Consider the following 26,510-nt stretch of genomic DNA (forward strand, 5'->3'; position numbering starts at 1 on the left):
TGTAACTGTGTATATATATATATATATATATATATATATATATATTTTTTTTTTCATACTTTGTCGCTGTCTCCCGCGTTTGCGAGGTAGCGCAAGGAAACAGATGAAAGAAATGGCCCAACCCCCCCCCATACACATGTATATACATACGTCCACACACGCAAATATACATACCTACACAGCTTTCCATGGTTTACCCCAGACGCTTCACATGCCTTGATTCAATCCACTGACAGCACGTCAACCCCGGTATACCACATCGCTCCAATTCACTCTATTCCTTGCCCTCATTTCACCCTCCTGCATGTTCAGGCCCCGATCACACAAAATCTTTTTCACTCCATCTTTCCACCTCCAATTTGGTCTCCCTCTTCTCCTCGTTCCCTCCACCTCCGACACATATATCCTCTTGGTCAATCTTTCCTCACTCATTCTCTCCATGTGCCCAAACCACTTCAAAACACCCTCTTCTGCTCTCTCAACCACGCTCTTTTTATTTCCACACATCTCTCTTACCCTTACGTTACTCACTCGATCAAACCACCTCACACCACACATTGTCCTCAAACATCTCATTTCCAGCACATCCATCCTCCTGCGCACAGCTCTATCCATAGCCCACGCCTCGCAACCATACAACATTGTTGGAACCACTATTCCTTCAAACATACCCATTTTTGCTTTCCGAGATAATGTTCTCGACTTCCACACATTCTTCAAGGCCCCCAGAATTTTCGCCCCCTCCCCCACCCTATGATCCACTTCCGCTTCCATGGTTCCATCCGCTGCCAGATCCACTCCCAGATATCTAAAACACTTCACTTCCTCCAGTTTTTCTCCATTCAAACTCACCACCCAATTGACTTGACCCTCAACCCTACTGTACTTAATAACCTTGCTCTTATTCACATTTACTCTTAACTTTCTTCTTCCACACACTTTACCAAACTCAGTCACCAGCTTCTGCAGTTTCTCACATGAATCAGCCACCAGCGCTGTATCATCAGCGAACAACAACTGACTCACTTCCCAAGCTCTCTCATCCCCAACAGACTTCATACTTGCCCCTCTTTCCAAAACTCTTGCATTTACCTCCCTAACAACCCCATCCATAAACAAATTAAACAACCATGGAGACATCACACACCCCTGCCGTAAACCTACATTCACTGAGAACCAATCACTTTCCTCTCTTCCTACATGTACACATGCCTTACATCCTCGATAAAAACTTTTCACTGCTTCTAACAACTTTCCTCCCACACCATATATTCTTAATACCTTCCACAGAGCATCTCTATCAACTCTATCATATGCCTTCTCCAGATCCATAAATGCTACATACAAATCCATTTGCTTTTCTAAGTATTTCTCACATACATTCTTCAAAGCAAACACCTGATCCACACATCCTCTATCACTTCTGAAACCACACTGCTCTTCCCCAATCTGATGCTCTGTACATGCCTTCACCCTCTCAATCAATACCCTCCCATATAATTTACCAGGAATACTCAACAAACTTATACCTCTGTAATTTGAGCACTCACTCTTATCCCCTTTGCCTTTGTACAATGGCACTATGCACGCATTCCGCCAATCCTCAGGCACCTCACCATGAGTCATACATACATTAAATAACCTTACCAACCAGTCAACAATACATAAATGCCATATACAAATCCATTTGCTTTTCTAAGTATTTCTCACAAACATTCCTCAAAGCAAACACCTGATCCACACATCCTCTACCACTTCTGAAACCGCACTGCTCTTCCCCAATTTGATGCTCTGTCCATGCCTTCACCCTCTCAATCAATACCCTCCCATATAATTTCCAAGGAATACTCAACAAACTTATACCTTTGTAATTTGAACACTTGCCTTTATCCCCTTTGCCTTTGTACAATGGCACTATGCATGCATTCTGCCAATCCTCAAGCACTTCACCAAGAGCCATACATACACTGAATATCCTCACCAACCATTCAACAAGACAGTCACCTCCTTTTTTTTTTTTTAACAAATTCCACTGCAATACCATCCAAACCCACCACCTTGCCGGCTTTCATCTTCTGCAAAGCTTTCACTATCTCTTCTCTGTTTACCAAACCATTCTCCCTGACCTTCTCACTTCGCACACCGCCTTGACCAAAACACCCTATATCTGCCACTCTATCATCTAACACATTCAACAAACCTTCAAAATACTCACTCCATCTCCTTCTCACATTACCACTATTTGTTATTGCCTTCCCATTAGCCCCCTTCACCGATGTTCCCATTTGTTCTCTTGTCTTATGCACTTTATTATATATTATATATGAACCAGGGCATGTGAAGCGTCTGGGGTAAACCATGGAAAATTTTGTGGGGCCTGGATGTGGAAAAGGAGCTGTGGTTTCAATGCATTATACACGACAGCTAGAGACTGAGTGTGAATGAATGTGACCTTTGTTGTCTCTTCATAGCACTAACTCGCGTGCATGCGGGGGGAGGGGGTGTTATTTCATGAGTGGTGGGGTGGCGATGGGAATGAATAAAGGCAGCAAGTATGAATTATGTACGTGTATATGTCTGTGTATGTATACATTGAAATGTATAAGTATGTATATGTGCATGTGTGGACGTGTATGTATATACATGTGTGTGTGGGTGGGTTGGGCCATTCTTTCACCTGTTTCCTTGCACTACCTTGCAAACACAGGAGACAGCGACAAAGTATAATAAATAAAGAATAAATAAAATAAAAAAGGAACAGAGAAGGGGGCCAAGTGAGGATTTTCCCTCTTAGGCTCGGTCCTCTGTTATTTACACTACCTCACTAACATGGGAAATGGCAATTATGTATGAAATTGGTGTTGGATGGCAGGAACCAAGTGGGATGTTGGGATCTAAATAAGTTTGTTACGTATTAGCACTTGATGAGGTGGATAGCCTCCACAAAACATGTCATGCCACATGTAAAGAAAAATTACAAGTTAAATAAAATTGGTGCCACGAAACAGACAAAGAATGGCCCATACACTCGTATGCACATTCATATACATAAACGCCCATATATCAACATACACATACACAGGCATTATTTCTATTTTTTTTTATTTTGCTTTGTCGCTGTCTCCCGCGTTTGCGAGGTAGTGCAAGGAAACAGACGAAAGAAATGGCCTAACCCACCCCCATACACATGTATATACATACACATCCACACACGCAAACATACATACCTATACATCTCAATGTACACATATATATACACACACAGACACATACATATATACCCATGCACACAATTCTCACTGTCTGCCTTTATTCATTCCCATCGCCACCCCGCCGCACATGGATTACCATCCCCCTCCCCCCTCATGTGTGCGAGGTAGCGTTAGGAAAAGACGACAAAGGCCCCATTCGTTCACACTCAGTCTCCAGCTGTCATGCAATAATGCCCGAAACCACAGCTCCCTTTCCACATCCAGGCCCCACAGAACTTTCCATGGTTTACCCCAGACGCTTCACATGCCCTGATTCAATCCACTGACAGCACGTCAACCCCGGTATACCACATCGATCCAATTCACTCTATTCCTTGCCCGCCTTTCACCCTCCTGCATGTTCAGGCCCCGATCACTCAAAATCTTTTTCACTCCATCTTTCCACCTCCAATTTGGTCTCCCACTTCTCCTCGTTCCCTCCTCCTCCGACACATATATCCTCTTGGTTAATCTTTCCTCACTCATTCTCTCCATGTGCCCAAACCATTTCAAAACACCCTCTTCTGCTCTCTCAACCACGCTCTTTTTATTTCCACACATCTCTCTTACCCTTACATTACTTACTCGATCAAACCACCTCACACCACACATTGTCCTCAAACATCTCATTTCCAGCACATCCACCCTCCTGCGCACAACTCTATCCATAGCCCACGCCTCGCAACCATACAACAATGTTGGAACCACTATTCCTTCAAACATACCCATTTTTGCTTTCCGAGATAATGTTCTCGACTTCCACACATTCTTCAAGGCTCCCAGGATTTTCGCCCCCTCCCCCACCCTATGATTCACTTCCACTTCCCTGGTTCCATCCGCTGCCAGATCCACTCCCAGATATCTAAAACGCTTTACTTCCTCCAGTTTTTCTCCATTCAAACTTACATCCCAACTAACTTGTCCCTCAACCCTACTGAACCTAATACCCTTGCTCTTATTCATATTTATTCTCAACTTTCTCCATTCACAAACTTTTCCAAACTCGGTCACCAACGCAGTTTCACACTTGAATCAGCCACTAAAGCTGTATCATCAGCAAACAACTGACTCACTTCCCAGGCCCTTTCATCCCCAACAGACTGCATACTCACTCCTCTCTCCACAACTCTTGCATCTACCTTCCTAGCCATCCCATCCACAAACATACATTCATTTTTCATACTTGTTCTCCATTTCCCACTTCAGTGAAGTACAAGAAGAAACAAAGACTTGGCCTCATGCACCCATATCCACTCTGGCTGTCATGAGTAATGCACTGAAACAATATACCGCTATCCACAAACATGCCCCACAGACCTTTCAATGGTTTCCCCATTTGTTCAAGCCCCAAGCACTCAAAACCTTTTTCTCTCCACTCCATCCTTCCATCTCCTGGTATCAACCCTTTCACCATCATTTTTACCTTATACCTTATGGTGTACAACTGTAGTCCTACAACTGATAATCATGCATTGTATGGCAGGAGAACCAAAAGGGAGACCAAAAGGATTTCAAGGGCTTCAGATCAACAAAGAAGACATGGTTACAACAGCAAGAGATGAAGTGCATGTTACATCTGAAAAGTGAGAAAGAAGGGTAATATCAAAGTTTACAAAAAGCAAATTCTATCATATGAAGTTTGCAAATTCTACATAAATGCTACAACTGTGGAACACACAATGCTAATTTTTGTCATCCGAGGTTTACAAATTCTACACAAATACTGCAAAATGTGGAATGCACAATGCTAATTTTGTCATTTGAGGTTACAGATTCTACACATGCTGCAAACTGTGGAACACCTTTTTTTTTTTTTTTTTTTTTTTTTTTTATACTTTGTCGCTGTCTCCCGCGTTTGCGAGGTAGCGCAAGGAAACAGACGAAAGAAATGGCCCAACCCCCCCCCCCCCATACACATGTACATACACACGTCCACACACGCAAATATACATACCTACACAGCTTTCCATGGTTTACCCCAGACGCTTCACATGCCTTGATTCAATCCACTGACAGCACGTCAACCCCTGTATACCACATGGCTCCAATTCACTCTATTCCTTGCCCTCCTTTCACCCTCCTGCATGTTCAGGCCCCGATCACACAAAATCTTTTTCACTCCATCTTTCCACCTCCAATTTGGTCTCCCTCTTCTCCTCGTTCCCTCCACCTCCGACACATATATCCTCTTGGTCAATCTTTCCTCACTCATTCTCTCCATGTGCCCAAACCATTTCAAAACACCCTCTTCTGCTCTCTCAACCACGCTCTTTTTATTTCCACACATCTCTCTTACCCTTACGTTACTTACTCGATCAAACCACCTCACACCACACATTGTCCTCAAACATCTCATTTCCAGCACATCCATCCTCCTGCGCACATCTCTATCCATAGCCCACGCCTCGCAACCATACAACATTGTTGGAACCACTATTCCTTCAAACATACCCATTTTTGCTTTCCGAGATAATGTTCTCGACTTCCACACATTTTTCAAGGCTCCCAAAATTTTCGCCCCCTCCCCCACCCTATGATCCACTTCCGCTTCCATGGTTCCATCCGCTGCCAGATCCACTCCCAGATATCTAAAACACTTCACTTCCTCCAGTTTTTCTCCATTCAAACTCACCTCCCAATTGACTTGACCCTCACCCCTACTGTACCTAATAACCTTGCTCTTATTCCCATTTACTCTTAACTTTCTTCTTCCACACACTTTACCAAACTCAGTCACCAGCTTCTGCAGTTTCTCACATGAATCACCTTTTTACATATATTATTATCATTAGATCATTTACATGTTCTGATTTACTGATGAATTCAAAATCAGAAGTCTCAAGTCAGTTTAAGGAACATGATGACTGAGAGAAGCTTCAATAAATCAAAGAATTTAATCTTGTCAATTTCATCAAATACAAAATCAATTATGTTCAGAGCAAGATTTCCCATGAAAAATTATCAAACATCTCACAGTACAAAACTCATAAAAATTGGAAAAGAATTCAGAAAACTGTCAATTTCTTATGCAAATAAAGCTTAATTTATAAAAATTCACAATGAAATGGAAAAGAGTGCCCGAAGCATAGAAGCAAAAGAGATTTATTTCCTGAATATGAAGCATCATAAAGAACAAGAAGCATCAAAACAAGAAGCAACAAACTGACACACGCACACCTGATTATAAAAAAAAAATCTTTTAGTTCTACTGCATGATGATCCCAACTATGAATCTTATTGACAATTACCTTGCTTAACTCCATTTTTAAGAGCTGACATAACTGATGCATAACAGATGAAGAGATGGATGGATTCCAGGTAAGTTAAGATAACATGATGGGAAAGTGACAGATACAGGTGTTGATGCGGATCAGTATCAAACTTATGATAGACAATGGATATATGATGAACAGATAACAGAGATGATACAAAGAATATAAATATACATAAATGACTATAAACACATACATGATAAACCATGTCAAAAGTACACCCAGCTGAGTTAATAATAATAAGCAAGTGGATATTCGAGACCGTCAGATTTTTATGACAGCATTAATATTCTTAGAAACAACTCAAAAGCATTCTTATTAATATTCTATTCCCAATATGAGCATGAGATGACTGCAAAAGTTTCTTATATTTTCCTTATCACCTGTATTTCAATTCTGTTGAACAATTCCACCCTTGCTAAGGACTAACATTATAAAAATGGTCCTCCACATCTCTGATATTCCAAAGAATCAAAACAACAGACTGAGAATGCAGCCTGCAGCATCTTTTTGCAATTTGATGTCAAAAAAAAAAGTGAATACTGTCATAATAAAATAAAACGAAACATATACTGGAACAGTGGGAACGTTTCCTTGACATTACCCTCCCCATAAAGAAGAATCTCAGCAAGTATGATGAAGCTATACGATATACAAAAGCTGTAGCTCAAAAACAAAGCTTTGCATAAAAGAAAGGATGAAATATTGATGTTTGATTTTGTCCATCTTCTGAATGGAAATAGGAATTTAAGAAATAATAGATCTTATCATGTCTGACAGACAGCAATTTGAAATTACAGTTAAGGATCATGCAAAGACTATCAAAAACAAATGAGCATCTTCACTCATTCTTTACTCCAGTGCATCGAGTGAACAAAAGCAGTTTTCACTAAGTCTGGTGAAAACAGGATAAAAGTGAGTAAAGTTAGAGATCTTAAAAAGTCTGATGAAAGTGCAACATCATTTTGGTAAACTTATGATCAGATTCAAGCATTCCAAACATTTACAAGTCTCTCCCACTTTAAACCAGGAATGCATTCCCGAAAGACGGCTTTCAAATTTAATTCACTTAAACACAACTATTCTTAACTGATCACAAAGACAGATATGTCCCAGACCCTGTCCATGATCCTATACTATCCAGTACTACGATTTCTCTCTAACTGAGGTAGCAAACATACATAATATATAAATACAAAGTATTATAATTCCACATAGCTACAGTATAGATAAATACTCACCAAATAGTCTGGTTTTCTTATGTACTAGATGGCATGATTGTCATGTAGGATGAAAAGGGACATTAAGGTATCCATGATAATGGGTAGATTCATGTAGGTATACATTGGTGAAACAACCCAGATTCTTACATTATGATATTGTGCAATGATCAACAAAGAGGATGTATCAGACTTCCTAGCAGTTGACTGCAAGGAAGTGTAGGAGACATCTGACTGTCTTGGAAGCACTCATGATCTTTCATTGAAAATGACTACCATACAGTAATGTATACAGTACTAAAGTATTGTAAGAATCAATATTACATTTCAGAACAAACACAGAAAAGAAAGAAAATACCTAACAAGTGTCCTAGTTGCAATTTCTGCTGCATCATTTACATTTACATCACATCACGATCTCTTGCTGATATCCACTGCTACCTATTAAGCAGAGTATGTTGATATACTGTGCAAATCAGTGTTTCATTTCAGTAAAAACCTAAGCAGTACGTCCTAGATGAATGCCTCCACTAAATCATTTACACACATAACATCATTATTTCTCGCCAATATCGACTCTACTACTAAAGATCTCCGCCAAACAATACACATTGGACTTCCTGATATCAAGCAGTAGAAAATTTACCAGATGAAGTAAATCCAAGGGCTCCTTCAGCAAATTTTTGAGTTGCTTTCAAGGAACATAATTCAATTTTACAAATTACCCTCTCCATACTCCAACCAGAACTCCATCACCATTGTTCATGACTGTCTACCTGTGCCAGCTTGCCTACTTCAATTTGTGAATATTCTTGTCAGATTTGTACTGCTCCCATACAGTATAATTATTCATTTCATACTTATCTGTGATTTCCAGCATCAGCTAGGCAGCACCAGGAAGAGGCAAAGAATGGCTCTATCTTCCAGCAGCCATGTGTAATGCAATGAAATCACAGCTCCCTATCCATAACCAAGCCCCACAGACCTTTCCCTGGCATACTTATATGCTATAAAAACATCTAACATTGTAAGCATAATGAGGTATACCATACATAAATTTGCTAATCATATATACATATATATATGTATTTATTTGTATTTAGGGAAGCAGTGATGCCTTGCGCAAAAGATGCTTGTGGCATGAGAAGCGTGGGAGGTGGGCAGATTCGAAAGGGTAGCGAGTGGTGGGATGAAGGAGTAAGATTATTAGTGAAAGAGAAGAGAGAGGCATTTGGACGATTTTTGCAGGGAAATAATGCAAATGAGTGGGAGATGTATGAAAGAGGCAGGAGGTCAAGAGAAAGGTGCAAGAGGTGAAAAAGAGGGTAAATGAGAGTTGGGGTGAGAGAGTATCATTAAATTTTAGGGAGAATAAAAAGATGTTTTGGAAGGAGGCAAATAATGTGCGTAAAACAAGGGAACAAATGGGAACTTCAGTGAAGGGGGCTAATGGGGAGGTGATAACAAGTAGTGGTGAGGTGAGAAGGAGATGGAGTGAGTATTTTGAAGGTTTGTTGAATGTGTTTGATGACAGAGTGGCAGATATAGGGTGTTTTGGTCGAGGTGGTGTGCAAAGTGAGAGGGTTAGGGAAAAAGATTTGGTAAACAGAAAAGAGGTAGTAAAAGCTTTGCGGAAGATGAAAGCTGGCATGGCAGCGGGTTTGGACGGTATTGCAGTGGAATTTATTAAAAAAGGGGGTGACTGTATTGTTGACTGGTTGGTAAGGTTATCTAATGTATGTATGATTCATGGTGAGGTGCCTGAGGATTGGCAGAATGCTTGTATAATGCCATTGTACAGAGGCAAAGGGGATAAGAGTGAGTGCTCAAATTACAGAGGTATAAGTCTGTTGAGTATTCCTGGTAAATTATATGGGAGGGTATTGATTGAGAGGGTGAAGGCTTGTACAGAGCATCAGATTGGGGAAGAGCAGTGTGGTTTCAGAAGTGGTAGAGGATGTGTGGATCAGGTGTTTGCTTTGAAGAATGTATGTGAGAAATACTTAGAAAAGCAAATGGATTTGTATGTAGCATTTATGGATGTGGAGAAGGCATATGATAGAGCTGATAGAGTTGGTGTGAGAGGCAAGTTGTTAGAAGTAGTGAAAAGTTTTTATCGAGGATGTAAGGCATGTGTATGTGTAGGAAGAGAGGAAAGTGATTGGTTCTCAGTGAATGTAGGTTTGCGGCAGGGGTGTGTGATGTCTCCATGATTGTTTAATTTGTTTATGGATGTGGTTGTTTTCGAGGTGAATGCAAGAGTTTTGGAAAGAGGGGCAAGTATGCAGTCTGTTGTGGATGAGAGAGCTTGGGAAGTGAGTCAGTTGTTATTCACTGATGATACAGCGCTGGTGGCTGATTCATGTGAGAAACTGCAGAAGCTGGTGACTGAGTTCGGTAAAGTGTGTGAAAGAAGAAAGTTGAGAGTAATAGTGAATAAGAGCAAGGTTATTAGGTACAGTAGGGTTGAGGGTCAAGTCAATTGGGAGGTAAGTTTGAATGGAGAAAAACTGGAGGAAGAAGTGTTTTAGATATCTGGGAGTGGATTTGGCAGAGGATGGAACCATGGAAGCTGAAGTGAATCATAGGGTGGGGGAGGGGGTGAAAATTCTGGGAGCCTTGAAGAATGTGTGGAAGTCGAGAACATTATCCCGGAAAGCAAAAATGGGTATGTTTGAAGGAATAGTGATTCCAATGATGTTGTATGGTTGCGAGCCGTGGGAGTTGTGCGCAGGAGGGTTGATGTGCTGGAAATGAGATGTTTGAGGGCAATATGTAGTGTGGGGTGGTTAGGGTAAGAGAGATGTGTGGTAATAAAGAGAGTGTGGTTGAGAGAGCAGAAGAGGGTGTTTTGAAATGGTTTGGTCACATGGAGAGAATGAGTGAGGATAGATTGACCAAGAGGATATATGTGTCAGAGGTGGAGGGAACGAGGAGAAGTGGGAGACCAAATTGGAGGTGGAAAGATGGAGTGAAAAAGATTTTGAGTGACTGGGGCCTGAACATGCAGGAGGGTGAAGGGTGTGCAAGGAAAAGAGTGAATTGGAATGATGTGGTATACCAGAGTTGACGTGCTGTCAATGGACTGAACCAGGGCATGTGAAGCGTCTGGGGTAAACTATGGAAAGTTCTGTGGGGCCTGGATGTGGAAAGGGAGCTGTGGTTTCGGTGCATTATACATGACAGCTAGAGACTGAGTGTGAACGAATGTTGCCTTTGTTGTCTTTTCCTAGCGCTACCTCGCACACATTTAGGAGGAGGGGGTTGTTATATCATGTGTGGCGGGTTGGTGACGGGAATGAATAAGGGCAGACAGTATGAATTATGTACAGGTGTATATATGTATATGTCTGTGTGTGTATATATATGCATGCGTTGAGATGTACAGGAATGTATATGTGCGTGTGTGGACGTGTACATATACATAACATATACATACATACACATGTACATATTCACATGCCCTCATCCATTCCCAGGGCGTGGAAATATGTAGTGATGCAAAATCCGGCTCGGTCTTTCAACAAAAACGCAGGATCAATACACTGTATTGTGTAGTCCTAACAATTATGGAAACCTAAATGATGAGGGAAGCTAAATGGAGTATAAAGTTCATATGTGTATCAAGTTCAGTAGCAGTTTAATTGTTCCTCCAATCTCAGCTAACAAATGGTAAAAAGAGCCTTCTCTTTACATATCTCATTCAACTTATCAAAAATATTCATTACTATTTATACTTTCAGGAATGGTAAATGAATGATGATTCTTTCACACAATACATTAAGGAAAACACAATAGTATGAAGGAGCTGCATAATTCTTTTATCAACTGACAATCCTCTGAAAATACTTGACAAGGACCAGTTCTTTATGAAAATAAAAATGGTACATTTACAATGGTGCATGCAGCAGCCATGAAACATGCCCTTTAAAGACACGAAAAACTTCTAGCTGGGCAACTTACCCTTACAGAGAATGATAAGTGTAAGAGAATCATGGATGTATGTATTTGCACAAAGCATTCAAGAACACTTCTTGTGCCAACATGTCACTCAGCACACTGATGGGCTGATACAAAATAAATACTACTTGATCTCATTTTCATTACGTAGTTGTTGGTAGGCACATTTTCAACCTTTTTTCTCACTTTCAGACAAGTTTTTACCTTTCAAGTGTACTTCAGTGGTGCTATTAATCAAGTTCCCCGAGTCTTGATTATCATTCTTATACTAGTAATGTAACAAGCTTTTACAGTTTATATATTACTTCTAAACAAATGTAGGGTAACTGTTGACTTATTTAGAAACATTAGTGTCACTGTTTATCAAGTTTCCATTACATCAAAGCCATGCAGTACAACTTTATTTCATTCTGAATTTAAAATTCTAACTGGAGCAAATCCAAGACACAGAGTAAACCCATATTCTATCTTTACTTATGAATACATATAGTTGAAAAAGCAACAGATACTTACAGAAACTAGCTGAATTGACACTATGCAGCACATACCCTCATGCATGGAAAGTCTTTTCCCACACATAACCTAAACCTTCTCATTGATACATATTGTGTCATCAAGTTGGGGGAGGAGGAGGATGGGTTGATATCTGTATCATGCATATTGAGTCACTAGCCAAAAAGGGATTGACATTTGCACAGCAGGCTGACTCAGGAGAATGGTTATTGGGACATTAGAGAACATGCATTAAATACAATAATGTGCATACTTGGAGCTGGGATTTCTCATTTGCTTTCATAATGCAGTTCACCCTCAGTTCTGAAGAATGAGCCTATTCATCCTCATTACAACAACTACTTTAATACAGTGCAATCCTAAATCACACAAATGCTGATTATCACATGAGAAGCTCACTAAATTTTAAGAATCTCATGAAAAAGTTTCAAGACATCTACACACAGCAAAACATGGTTTGAAAGAAGCAAGATTGGTGTTGGAGGGGCTAATGAGAGTGGCACCAACCAATCAGATGCCCATTTACAATCATCAAGTCAATCAACTCGTAACATTTTAATACACAGGCTATGCAGTACTAATGCACCCATTGAAAAATATTTCCATAACCCAGAATAGCTTATTTTTTCTCCATGTAACCCTGATTCTGGCCAGTCTTTCAAGTGTCTATGTTATGGACAGTCCAGCATTCAATATGCCTAGGAAGGGAAGATATTACTGTAAATCAAAGGGGATACCAAACCCCATAAAGAAAAACTTGGGTGATAACGTAACAATTTCCTTACAAACACAAACCAGGATATGGACTTCCAAGTTCAGAATGGAAACATTATAGGAGGTTCAGTGGACCTTATCATAAAGGAGTCAACAGATGGGTAACAATGGCAGGTAATGGATAGAAGGGGTAAAATACGAAAAATTTCTTTCCAAAGAAGATGCCAGAGAGCTAGAGAAAACTGAGACATACACAAGCTGCACAAAAGCCACACAACATGTGAAAAGTATATGAAAACAAAGGCCTAGTAAAATATATTAAGGTTGGATAAACACAGAAATTTTAAACAAAATAATATACTTTACAGACAAATAACCTGAAATTACTCCATAAACTAATCAGGAGCATTTAATCTATATGAAGGATTTAGATGGGTTTTTGAAGTAGGACATATATATCTGGAGCTGAATTCAAGCTCCAAAGTGAATTCAAAGTGGTTATTGGTGGGACTTTAAGTACACAAAAGCTTGCGTGATGTAGTTATCCAAAGTCTAACATATGGAGGTAGAACCAAAGTTTTTGTATGTAAGGACAGGCAATGAAGAAGAACAGTATAAATGGGTGACTTACACAATATAGTTCAGCAGGGAACAGATACAAGAGTGAGATATGAAAAGGACATGTTGAGGGAAATCATCAGTAAGGCAACTGGGCAAAAGTCTTTCAGCCTGTTTGATCAAAAAGAATGTGTATACGATTAGTTGGTGAAAAAAGATAAATGTTCAAGCAGCTGATGATGCATGATGTAAACTACTAAAGAGATGGATGGATGCATTGAAACAACTGACTGGGCTTGAGACACTGCAATGAGATAACCGACTGGGTTTTGAGATATTCTGCAATGAGAGAACTAACTGGATTCGAGATATTTCATGTGGAAGTGCCAGAGAAATCATTTCTGATCTGGGACACTTTCTGAAAATGCTTAGTTTGGATATTGATACCATAAAAAGTATTCAGATCAACATAGAAGCCCATGTATACCTTTGGTACACACTGTCACAATGGATATAAGTTGAGGACGTATAGTATGGACTTCTGTGGTATGATAGCTATTGCTGCGGATGGTGATGCATCCACGGGCCACCTGGGATTGAGCACATGGGTTGCAAACTTGGTCAGTCAACCCAGGTGTCCATCCAACCCTCGGGGTTGGTTGATAAAAAGGGTACCTACCATAGGATAAAGTATATAGAAATATTTCTATTTATTTTGCTTTGTCGCTGTCTCCCGCGCCTGCGAGGTAGTGCAAGGAAACAGACGAAAGAAATGGCCCAACCCACCACCACACACATGCACACACACACACACACACACACACACACACACACACACACACGCAATCATACACACCCACACATCCCAACGCACACACATATATACACACACAGACACACACATATACACAAATGCACACAATTCACACTGTCTGCCCCTGCTCACCCCCATCGCCACCCTGCCACACACGGAATAACATCCCCCTCCCCCCTCATGTGTGTGAGGCAGTGCCAGGAAAAGACAAGAAAGGCCCCATTCGCTCACACTCAGTCTCCAGCTGTCATGCAATAATGCCCGAAACCACAGCTCCCTTTCCACATCCAGACCCCACACAACTTTCCATGGTTTACCCCAGACGCTTCACATGCCCTGATTCAATCCACTGACAGCAAGTCGACCCCGGTATACCACATCGATCCAATTCACTCTATTCCTTGCTCACCTTTCACCCTCCTGCATGTTCAGGCCCTGATCACTCAAAATCTTTTTCACTCCATCTTTCCACCTCCAATTTGGTCTCCCTCTTCTCCTCGTTCCCTCCACCTCCAACACGTATATCCTCTTGGTCAATCTTTCCTCACTCATTCTCTCCATGTGCCCAAACCACTTCAAAACACCCTCTTCTGCTCTCTCAACCACGCTCTTTTTATTTCCACACATCTCTCTTACCCTTACGTTACTCACTCGATCAAACCACCTCACACCACACATTGTCCTCAAACATCTCATTTCCAGCACATCCATCCTCCTGCGCACAGCTCTATCCATAGCCCACGCCTCGCAACCATACAACATTGTTGGAACCACTATTCCTTCAAACATACCCATTTTTGCTTTCCGAGATAATGTTCTCGACTTCCACACATTCTTCAAGGCCCCCAGAATTTTCGCCCCCTCCCCCACCCTATGATCCACTTCCGCTTCCATGGTTCCATCCGCTGCCAGATCCACTCCCAGATATCTAAAACACTTCACTTCCTCCAGTTTTTCTCCATTCAAACTCACCACCCAATTGACTTGACCCTCAACCCTACTGTACCTAATAACCTTGCTCTTATTCACATTTACTCTTAACTTTCTTCTTCCACACACTTTACCAAACTCAGTCACCAGCTTCTGCAGTTTCTCACATGAATCAGCCACCAGCGCTGTATCATCAGCGAACAACAACTGACTCACTTCCCAAGCTCTCTCATCCCCAACAGACTTCATACTTGCCCCTCTTTCCAAAACGCTTGCATTCACCTCCAAAACAACCCCATCCATAAACAAATTAAAGAACCATGGGGACATCACACACCCCAGCCGCAAACCTACATTCACTGAGAACCAATCACTTTCCTCTCTTCCTACACGTACACATGCCTTACATCCCCGATACAAACTTTTCACTGCTTCTAACAACTTGCCTCCCACACCATATATTCTTAGTACCTTCCACAGAGCATCTCTATCAACTCTATCATATGCCTTCTCCAGATCCATAAATGCTACATACAAATCCATTTGCTTTTCTAAGTATTTCTCACATACATTCTTCAAAGCAAACACCTGACCTACACATCCTCTACCACTTCTGAAACCACACTGCTCTTCCCCAATCTGATGCTCTGTACATGCCTTCACCCTTTCTATCAACACCCTCCCATATAATTTCCCAGATATACTCAACAAACTTATACCTCTGTAATTTGAGCACTCACTTTTATCCCCTTTGCCTTTGTACAATGGCACTATGCAAGCATTCCACCAGTCCTCAGGCACCTCACCATGAGTCATACATATATCAAATAATCTTACCAACCAGTCAACAATACAATCACCCCCTTTTCTAATAAATTCCACTGCAATACCATCCAAACCCGCTGCCTTGCCGGCTTTCATCTTTCGCAAAGATTTTACTACCTCCTCTCTGTTTACTAAATCATTCTCCCAAACCCTCTCACTTTGCACACCACCTCAACCAAAACACCCTATATTGCCACTCTATCATCAAACACATTCAACAAACCTTCAAAATACTCACTCCATCTCCTTCTCACTTCACCACTACTTGTTATTACCTCCCCGTTAGCCCCCTTCACTGAAGTTCCCATTTGTTCCCTTGTCTTACACACTTTATTTAAATCCTTCCAAAACATCTTTTTATTCTCCCTAAAATTTAATGATACTCTCTCACCCCAACTCTCATTTGCCCTCTTTTTTGCCTCTTCCACCTTTCTCTTGACCTCCTGCCTCTTTCTTTTATATATCTCCCAGTCATTTGCATTACTTCCCTGCAAAAATCGTCCAAATGTCTCTCTCTTCTCTTTCACTAATAATCTTACTTCTTCATCCCACCACTCACTGCCCTTTCTAATCTGCCCACCTCCCACGCTTCTCATGCTACTAGCATCTTTTGCACAAGCCATCACTGCTTCCCTAAATACATCCCATTCCTCCCCCACTCCCCTAAAGTCCTTTGTTCTTACCTTTTTCCATTCTGTACTCAATCTCTCCTGGTACTTCCTCACACAAATCTCTTTCCTAAGCTCACTTACTCTCACCACTCTCTTCACCTTAACATTCCCTCTTCTTTTCTGAAAACTTCTACAAATCTTCACTTTCGCCTCCACAAGATAATGTTCAGACATCCCTCCAGTTGCACGTCTCAGCATATATATACATATATATATATATGTTTGAAGGAATAGTGGTTCCAACAATGTTGTATGGTTGCGAGGCGTGGGCTATGGATAGAGTTGTGCGCAGGAGGATGGATGTGCTGGAAATGAGATGTTTGAGGACAATGTGTGGTGTGAGGTGGTTTGATCGAGTGAGTAACGTAAGGGTAAGAGAGATGTGTGGAAATAAAAAGAGCGTGGTTGAGAGAGCAGAAGAGGGTGTTTTGAAGTGGTTTGGGCACATGGAGAGAATGAGTGAGGAAAGATTGACCAAGAGGATATATGTGTCGGAGGTGGAGGGAACGAGGAGAAGAGGGAGACCAAATTGGAGGTGGAAAGATGGAGTGAAAAAGATTTTGTGTGATCGGGGCCTGAACATGCAGGAGGGTGAAAGGAGGGCAAGGAATAGAGTGAATTGGAGCGATGTGGTATACCGGGGTTGACGTGCTGTCAGTGGATTGAATCAAGGCATGTGAAGCGTCTGGGGTAAACCATGGAAAGCTGTGTAGGTATGTATATTTGCGTGTGTGGACGTATGTATATACATGTGTATGGGGGGGGGGTTGGGCCATTTCTTTCGTCTGTTTCCTTGCGCTACCTCGCAAACGCGGGAGACAGCGACAAAGTATAATAAAAAAAAAATATATACATTTTTTTTTTTTGCTTTGTCGCTGTCTCCCGCGTTTGCGAGGTAGCGCAAATATACTTACCTACACAGCTTTCCATGGTTTACCCCAGACGCTTCACATGCCTTGATTCAATCCACTGACAGCACGTCAACCCCGGTATACCACATCGCTCCAATTCACTCTATTCCTTGCCCTCCTTTCACCCTCCTGCATGTTCAGGCCCCAATCACACAAAATCTTTTTCACTCCATCTTTCCACCTCCAATTTGGTCTCCCTCTTCTCCTCGTTCCCTCCACCTCCGACACATATATTCTCTTGGTCAATCTTTCCTCACTCATTCTCTCCATGTGCCCGAACCATTTCAAAACACCCTCTTCTGCTCTCTCAACCACGCTCTTTTTATTTCCACACATCTCTCTTACCCTTACGTTACTTACTCGATCAAACCACCTCACACCACACATTGTCCTCAAACATCTCATTTCCAGCACATCCATCCTCCTGCGCACAACTCTATCCATAGCCCACGCCTCGCAACCATACAACATTGTTGGAACCACTATTCCTTCAATCATACCCATTTTTGCTTTCCGAGATAATGTTCTCGACTTCCACACATTCTTCAAGGCTCCCAGAATTTTCGCCCCCTCCCCCACCCTATGATCCACTTCCGCTTCCATGGTTCCATCCGCTGCCAGATCCACTCCCAGATATCTAAAACACTTCACTTCCTCCAGTTTTTCTCCATTCAAACTCACCTCCTAATTGACTTGACCCTTATATATATATATATATATATATATATATATGGCTCATGGTGAGGTTCCTGAGGATTGTTGGAATGCATGCATAGTGCCATTGTACAAAGGCAAAGGGGATAAAGGTGAGTGTTCAAATTACAGAGGTATAAGTTTGTTGAGTATTCCTGGAAAATCATATGGGAGGGTACTGATTGAGAGGGTGAAGGCATGCACAGAGCATCAGACTGGGGAAGAGCAGTGTGGTTTCAGAAGTGGTAGAGGATGTGTGGATCAGGTGTTTGCTTTGAAGAATGTACGTGAGAAATACTTAGAAAAACAAATGGATTTGTGTGTAGCATTTATGGATCTGGAAAAGGCATATGACAGAGTTGATAGAGTAGCTCTGTGGAAGGTATTAAGAATATATGGTGTGGGAGGCAAGTTGTTAGAAGCAGTGAAAAGTTTTTATCGAGGATGTATGGCATGTGTACGAGTAGGAAGAGAGGAAAGTAATTGGTTCTTAGTGAATGTCAGTTTGCGGCAGGGGTGCATGATGTCTCCATGGTTGTTTAATTTGTTTATGGATGGGGTTGTTTTGGAGGTGAATGCAAGAGTTTTGGGGAGAGGGGTAAGTATGCAGTCTGTTGTGGATGAGAGGGCCTGGAAAGTGAGTCAGTTGTTGTCAGCTGATGATACAGTGCTAGTGGCTGATTCGGGTGAGAAACTGCAGAAGCTGGTACAGAGTTTGGTAAAGTGTGTGAAAGAAGAAAGTTGAGAGTAAATGTGAATAAGAGCAAGGTGATAAGGTACAGTAGGGTTAAGGGACAAGTTAACTGGGAGGTTAGTTTGAATGGAGAAAAACTGGAGGAAGTAAAGTGTTTTAGATATCTGGGAGTGGATTTTGGCAGCGGATGGAACCATAGAAGCGGAAGCGAGTGACAAGGTGGGGAAGGGGGCGAAAGTTCTGGGAGCTTTGAAAAATGCGTGGAAGGCGAGAACATTATCTTGGAAAGCAAAAATGGGTATGTTTGAAGGAATAGAGGTTCCAACAATGTTATATGGTTGTGAGGCGTGGGCTTTAGAGTTGTGCAGAGGAGGGTGGATGCGTTGGAAATAAGATGTTTGAGGACAATATGTGGTGTGAGGTGGTTTGATAGAGTAAGTAATGAAAGGGTAAGAGAGATATGTGGTAATAAAAAGAGTGTGGTTGAGAGAGCAGAAGAGGGTGTTTTGAAATGGTTTGGTCACATGGAGAGAATGAGTGAGGAAAGATTGACAGAGAGGATATACGAGTCAGAGGTGGAGGGAACGAGGAGAAGTGGGAGACCAAATTGGAGGTGGAAAGATGGAGCGAAAAAGATTTTGAGGGATCGGGGCTTGAACATGCAGGAGGGTGAAAGGTGTGCAAGGAATAGAGTGAATTGGAACGATGTGGTATACCAGGGTTGATGTGCTGTCAATGGATTGAACCTAGGCATGTGAAGCGTCTGGGGTAAAACATGGAAAGTTTTGTGAAGCTTGGATGTGGAAAGGGATGTGGTTTCAGTGCCTTATACATAACAGCAAGAGACTGAGTGTGAATGAATGTGGCCTTTGTTGTCTTTTCCTAACACTACCTCGCGTGCATGCGGGGGTAGGGGGTTGTCATTTCATGTGTGGTAGGGTGGCGACGGGAATGAATAAGGGCAGACAGTATGAATTATGTACATGTGTATATATGTACATGTCTGTGTATGTACATATATATATATATATATATATATATATATATATATATATATATATATATATATATATATATATATATATATATAAATATATTTTTTTTTTTTTGCTTTGTCGCTGTCTCCCGCGTTTGCGAGGTAGCGCAAGGAAACAGACGAAAGAAATGGCCCAACCCACCCCCATACACATGTATATACATACGTCCACACACGCAAATATACTTACCTACACAGCTTTCAATGGTTTACCCCAGACGCTTCACATGCCCTGATTCAATCCACTGACAGCACGTCAACCCCGGTATACCACATCGCTCCAATTCACTCTATTCCTTGCCCTCCTTTCACCCTCCTGCATGTTCAGGCCCCGATCACACAAAATCTTTTTCACCCCATCTTTCCACCTCCAATTTGGTCTCCCTCTTCTCCTTGTTCCCTCCACCTCCGACACATATATCCTCTTGGTCAACCTTTCCTCACTCATTCTCTCCATGTGCCCAAACCATTTCAAAACACCCTCTTCTGCTCTCTCAACCACGCTCTTTTTATTTCCACACATCTCTCTTACCCTTACGTTACTTACTCGATCAAACCACCTCACACCACACATTGTCCTCAAACATCTCATTTCCAGCACATCCAACCTCCTGCGTACCACTCTATCCATAGCCCACGCCTCGCAACCATACAACATTGTTGGAACCACTATTCCTTCAAACATACCCATTTTTGCTTTCCGAGATAATGTTTTCGACTTCCACACATTCTTCAAGGCTCCCAGAATATATATATATATATATATATATATATATATATATATATATATATATATATATATATATATATATATATATATATATGTTTGAGGACAATGTGTGGTGTGAGGTGGTTTGATCGAGTAAGTAACGTAAGGGTAAGAGAGATGTGTGGAAATAAAAAGAGCGTGGTTGAGAGGGCAGAAGAGGGTGTTTTGAAATGGTTTGGGCACATGGAGAGAATGAGTGAGGAGAGATTGACCAAGAGGATATATGTGTCGGAGGTGGAGGGAACGAGGAGAAGAGGGAGACCAAATTGGAGGTGGAAAGATGGAGTGAAAAAGATTTTGTGTGATCGGGGCCTGAACATGCAGGAGGGTGAAAGGAGGGCAAGAAATAGAGTGAATTGGAGTCATGTGGTATACAGGGGTTGACGTGCTGTCAGTGGATTGAAGCAAGGCATGTGAAGCGTCTGGGGTAAACCATGGAAAGCTGTGTAGGTATGTATATTTGCGTGTGTGGACGTGTGTATGTACATGTGTATGGGGGGGGGGGGTTGGGCCATTTCTTTCGTCTGTTTCCTTGCGCTACCTCGCAAACGCGGGAGACAGCGACAAAGTATAAAAAAAAAAAAAAAAAAAAAAAAAAAAAATATATATATATATATATATACGTTGAAATGTATAGGTATGTATATGTGCGGGTGTGGACGTGTATGTACATACATGTGTATGTGGGTGGGTTGGGTCATTCTTTTGTCTGTTTCCTTGTGCTACCTCACGAACACGGGAGACAGCAACAAAGTATAATAATAATAACTTTTTTCATACTTTTCGCCATTTCCTACATTTGTGAGGTAGCATTAAGAACAGAGGACTGAGCCTTTGAGGGAAATCCTCAATTGGCCCCCTTCTCTGTTCCTTCTTTTGGAAAATTAAAAATGAGAGGGGAGGATTTCTAGCCCCCCGCTCCCTCCCCTTTTAGTCGCTATTTATTATAGTGTTAATAAGATGGCCTTGATTCGGACATTCAGTTGCCCATGTTGTCTCAGCAAACATGAACTAAGCTACTGTATGCACCTGTTTCATCCAATGTAAACTACCAAGTTATAGAAAGATAGAGTTGCTTAGCATGAAGTTGAAAGGTGTGTATGCATCCAATAGTCAAAAAATTGTGAAAAGAAAGGTTAGTAAGGTGGACACTAAATCCACAGAAGGCACACTACTGGAGATAGGTTACTGAAGACAGATACTGATAGATAAACTGCTGCTCACCAAGGACAGCAGACAGAAACTGAAATGTCAGCCAGAATAAAAGGCAGGCAAACTGATGCAGCCTAACATACATAATGACAGGAAGAAAAGTGGACCACAAGTTGTAGTGTGGTGTAACAAGAAGGGTACAAGCCAAACTTTTGTGATCAAGTGAAATTTAAGGATTAAGCAGAACTGAAATTCAAGGAATCAAGAACATAATGGTTACTAACCTGCATGCAACTGAAATTATATTTTTGACAACATGGTAGCAGCATTAGAAAAATGTAAAGCGACTGAAGAGGAATAACAAAAATACAGAGCACATGAAGAGTGATAGGAAAAAAGACTGATTATCATGAAAGCATGGCCACGTAGTATGAAGAGAATACAAGATATATATCAAAGGCAAATGTCTGAGAGATATTGATTGTTTATGGATATGGAAAAAGACCAAAGGTATAGATCAAGGACTGTATATCTAGGCATAACTGTGAAAGGAGCGAATGTCAGAGGAATCTCTGGAAAAGAACAAACATCTTGAAATCTTTGCACAAACTACACTCTGAACTGAAATAGGAATATGGCTATTGAGATAGAAACTAAGATACAAAGTACCATATCAATGCAGTTTACGAATATGTTAATCAACAGGCGTCAATGCTTTAAGCCATATCCAATCTTGTATATCAAAACTTCAGAAACTGCAAATATATATTCATTCCCTTTCCATCATACTACTCCCACCTTGCAACTTGCCTTCTGAAAAACTTTAGATACATTTGCTAAATAATTCTTCTCAAAATAATTAGAAGCAAAACCACCTTTCAAATGCTTCACTTCAGATGATCCAGAACGTCCATTACAAATCCTACTGTCTTTCCCGTAAATTCTTTTATCAAATGGTTCACTTCTTTCCTAATCCCTTCACACGAGATGCAATGCTGCCTTGCTTCTTATTTCTGCAAACCCAGAGGTCCCTTCCAAGGAACAGTAGCCATGATAAATCACTGATCCTCCAAATCTCCTATGACTTTAAATGATGGTAAACACCAATACTACATTCTTAAGTTTGATAATACATGTAACACATGCAAAGAACATTCTTAAGTTTGATAATACATGAAACACATGCAAAGAAGACAGGCAAAATAACAAAGTGAGATTTACATATAAGACTGAAAGGCAAAGAAAATTATAATGAGGTATAAATCTTTTAGGCATTGAGGCTGAGCAAAAATTCTGTACGCAAGTGCAGTGCGAGTTCTCTGAAAAAAATTCAGTCCAAGATGACTAACAAAAAGTGAGGCAAGTGTGAAATAAAAGGCAAGTTAATACAGTGCAAATAATTTGGACAGATATTCAACAATATTATTCAAAATCACAATTTAGGGAACAGACAATAAATGAATGAAGGCATGAAGTCAATTTGAAAATCAAAATAAGGCCAATCTCAAAGGAATCAGTGTGCTATAAAATCTCATGCATATCATGCTGCACAATGTAATCTGAAAATTTCTTAAAGAACTGGTTCATAATTTGCCAAATGTTTTTCATCTACACTGGCGTACAAGATTTCTGCATGGTTATTCAATGCTACAGATGATGGAAGCCTAGTAAATCTTATCTTAGAATATCACAATAAAATGATTTTTGACAATCTCATTCAGGAAATGTTGAAAAACGAGAAAAAAAAAATCCACATGCAAAGTAAATCTGCTGCCAGAGTTTTTAGTATGGTAATCTAAGCCTTCATTATTCTTGATGTATCATTATTACAAGATATGATGTGAGGAACCTTAAAAAAAAGATGAAGATCATTCACCTATGAACTTGACCAAAACTTGTGTGATGCATCTACAGAGTGATGCAGACCCATACTCAAACTTTTCTTGACATACTGTATCACCTATTTTCTTTTTACAATGATCTCCATAACACCCCTCATACAATATATCTCTAGAACTATGGTGATAATCTACATTAATATTTTGCAAGACAGCAGCATTGACAACATTTTTCTATTAACTTCTTTGACCTTGAAAAAAATTTGAGATACCCATCAATGACTTCAACATAGCCCATAATAAGATGTAACCTTGCTGCAAAGATTATGACTGCATAATCTGTGAAGATATCTTGCAGCACTTTCCAATTTTGAATCCCAAAACTCTTTATATGATGCACTTTTGCTATAAAAAGGACATCCTAAAACTTACTTATGTCTGATGTATGATGCAACACAGATGGATGCTAAGATGCATTAATTTTTTTATAATGGCCTGTCTGATCTTGGAAAACATATCAAGACCAAACACCTCTAACAACCTCACAGGAAGTACCTCTGGTGTAACTATAATACCAAAAAATTCACTTTGTTTTCATGACAACATAAGACTCAAACAAAAGCAAAATCCCACTGATGTTTATGTGCTGACCTCTGTCATCACAACCTTCGAGAAACACCAAAGTCAACCATCAATGAATTCAACCTAGCCCTTCATGGAATTCATTTTTGGTATGGTGACTGTAATCCAAATTTCACTGGTTTTTACAATGCTGCACAACTCAGAAAGATGGTCATACCCACTATTCCCATATTCCCAGCCTGCAGCAGTAGCAGAGAACAAAAAGACATTAACAAAAAGGTGCTTGTGTTTTATAATAATAAGAACGGGAGGTGAAAAATTACTGACAATATATTTCTTATGATGTGATATGCAGCAGAAAGTGTCTGAAAGGGCAAAGAAAAGAAACAGAATGAATGAGCATGTGGTACATAAGCCATTTCAGTACTTGGTAATTAAACTAACTATAAATTAGAAATGTACAGAAAATAAATAATCAGATTAACAAGTGTTGTTAATTGTACCAAAACAATATTTTCTCTACCATGTCTACATCCACGATGTCACACCTAAAATTCTATAGTTTACTCGATAGGCGGAAATAAGAAGGAAAAATCTTAATTTATGAAATTTTCACCCATATATCAAAAGCAAATTACATAATCAAACACGAAACAAATAAGACATCACTTCAAAATCATAAAAGCGTATCTGAACATGAAGCATCCACACACAACAAATACTTACAAATGAATTACAAAGACAAGCCTCCAACCACAATGACACTTATCAATTATGTTATGAACTACTTTTTAACAATCTTAGGTTAAGGAAGCATACAAGATTCAAACACTTGAACTTCTCTCAATGTCATCAGTATCACAGATTAAACTTTCCAGACAAGCACTGAACACTATGGTCCAAGTTAAAAAGCTTCTACCCTAAACATTACTGTGTAATTATTTTCTTTCTAACAACAGTGATAATGACTTTGTCACTAGTTTAAAATACGACTCTTTGCATGACTAACACAATCCCTACCTATGCATTAATGATACTCTTGTAGTAAGGGCAGCAAAGCTTGAGGCAATTGTGTTTATCTCAACCTGTTGGGCACTATGAGAAGGCACACTGTAGAAGTAGTCGCAGCGGAACAGCCCTAGGGAAACCCACTGTAAAGAGCACCAGGGTATTTATGTTAACCAATCTGTAAACATGACTCCATATAGAAGACTTGAGCACAGCAGAGGCAAAAAATAGACTGTGGGAAACACAAGGCCCAAAGAGTTACATACCTTCAATGTAAACCTAGTAAACAGACGAATATTGTAGGATTTATCTTGAATTTATGTTAACTGAAGCTGAAGGATATGTGGGTATCATAAATGTAAACTACAACATTGCTCTGCTGATTGACGATACAGCACTCATCTTTCCACTTTAGTCGAGACTCATGCAACCTTTACTAAGCAAACTTCATTTACTCTGAAAATGTTAATCTAAACCATCTTGGACAGCAAAGATACAGTGAAAGCAAAATCATGACGCTGCAAACAAGTACGCCAAGTACTTTATATATATATATATATATATTTATATATATTTTTTTTTTTTTCTTTGCCGCTGTCTCCCGCGTTTGCAAGGTAGCGCAAGGAAACAGACGAAAGAAATGGCCCAACCCACCCCCATACACATGTATATACATACGTCCACACACGCAAATATACATACCTACACAACTTTCAAAGGTTTACCCCAGACGCTTCACATGCCTTGATTCAATCCACTGACAGCACGTCAACCCCGGTATACCACATCGCTCCAATTCACTCTATTCCTTGCCCTCCTTTCACCCTCCTGCATGTTCAGGCCCCGATCACACAAAATCTTTTTCACTCCATCTTTCCACCTCCAATTTGGTCTCCCTCTTCTCCTCGTTCCCTCCACCTCCGACACATATATCCTCTTAGTCAATCTTTCCTCACTCATTCTCTCCATGTGCCCAAACCATTTCAAAACACCCTCTTCTGCTCTCTCGACCACGCTCTTTTTATTTCCACACATCTCTCTTACCCTTACGTTACTTACTCGATCAAACCACCTCACACCACACACTGTCCTCAAACAT

General features: G+C 40.5%; 1 protein-coding gene across 2 annotated transcripts in view; it reads right to left on the reverse strand.

Moving 5' to 3' along the window:
* The window catches only part of LOC139757435 (glutathione synthetase-like), a 115,627-nt gene that overhangs the window by 45,674 nt on the left and 43,443 nt on the right, over positions 1–26,510 (reverse strand). Inside the window, exon 5 of one of the 2 annotated variants that reach the window (XM_071677952.1) lies at positions 25,424–25,554. The exons of the other annotated variant lie outside the window; for it this stretch is intronic. Coding sequence (XP_071534053.1) covers positions 25,424–25,554 — 131 coding nt within the window. The remainder of the gene's footprint in view (positions 1–25,423; positions 25,555–26,510) is intronic. 2 annotated transcript variants of the gene reach the window in all.

This window comes from Panulirus ornatus, chromosome 26, assembly GCF_036320965.1.
Source record: "Panulirus ornatus isolate Po-2019 chromosome 26, ASM3632096v1, whole genome shotgun sequence".
In the NCBI taxonomy this organism is placed as follows: Eukaryota; Metazoa; Arthropoda; class Malacostraca; order Decapoda; family Palinuridae; genus Panulirus; species Panulirus ornatus.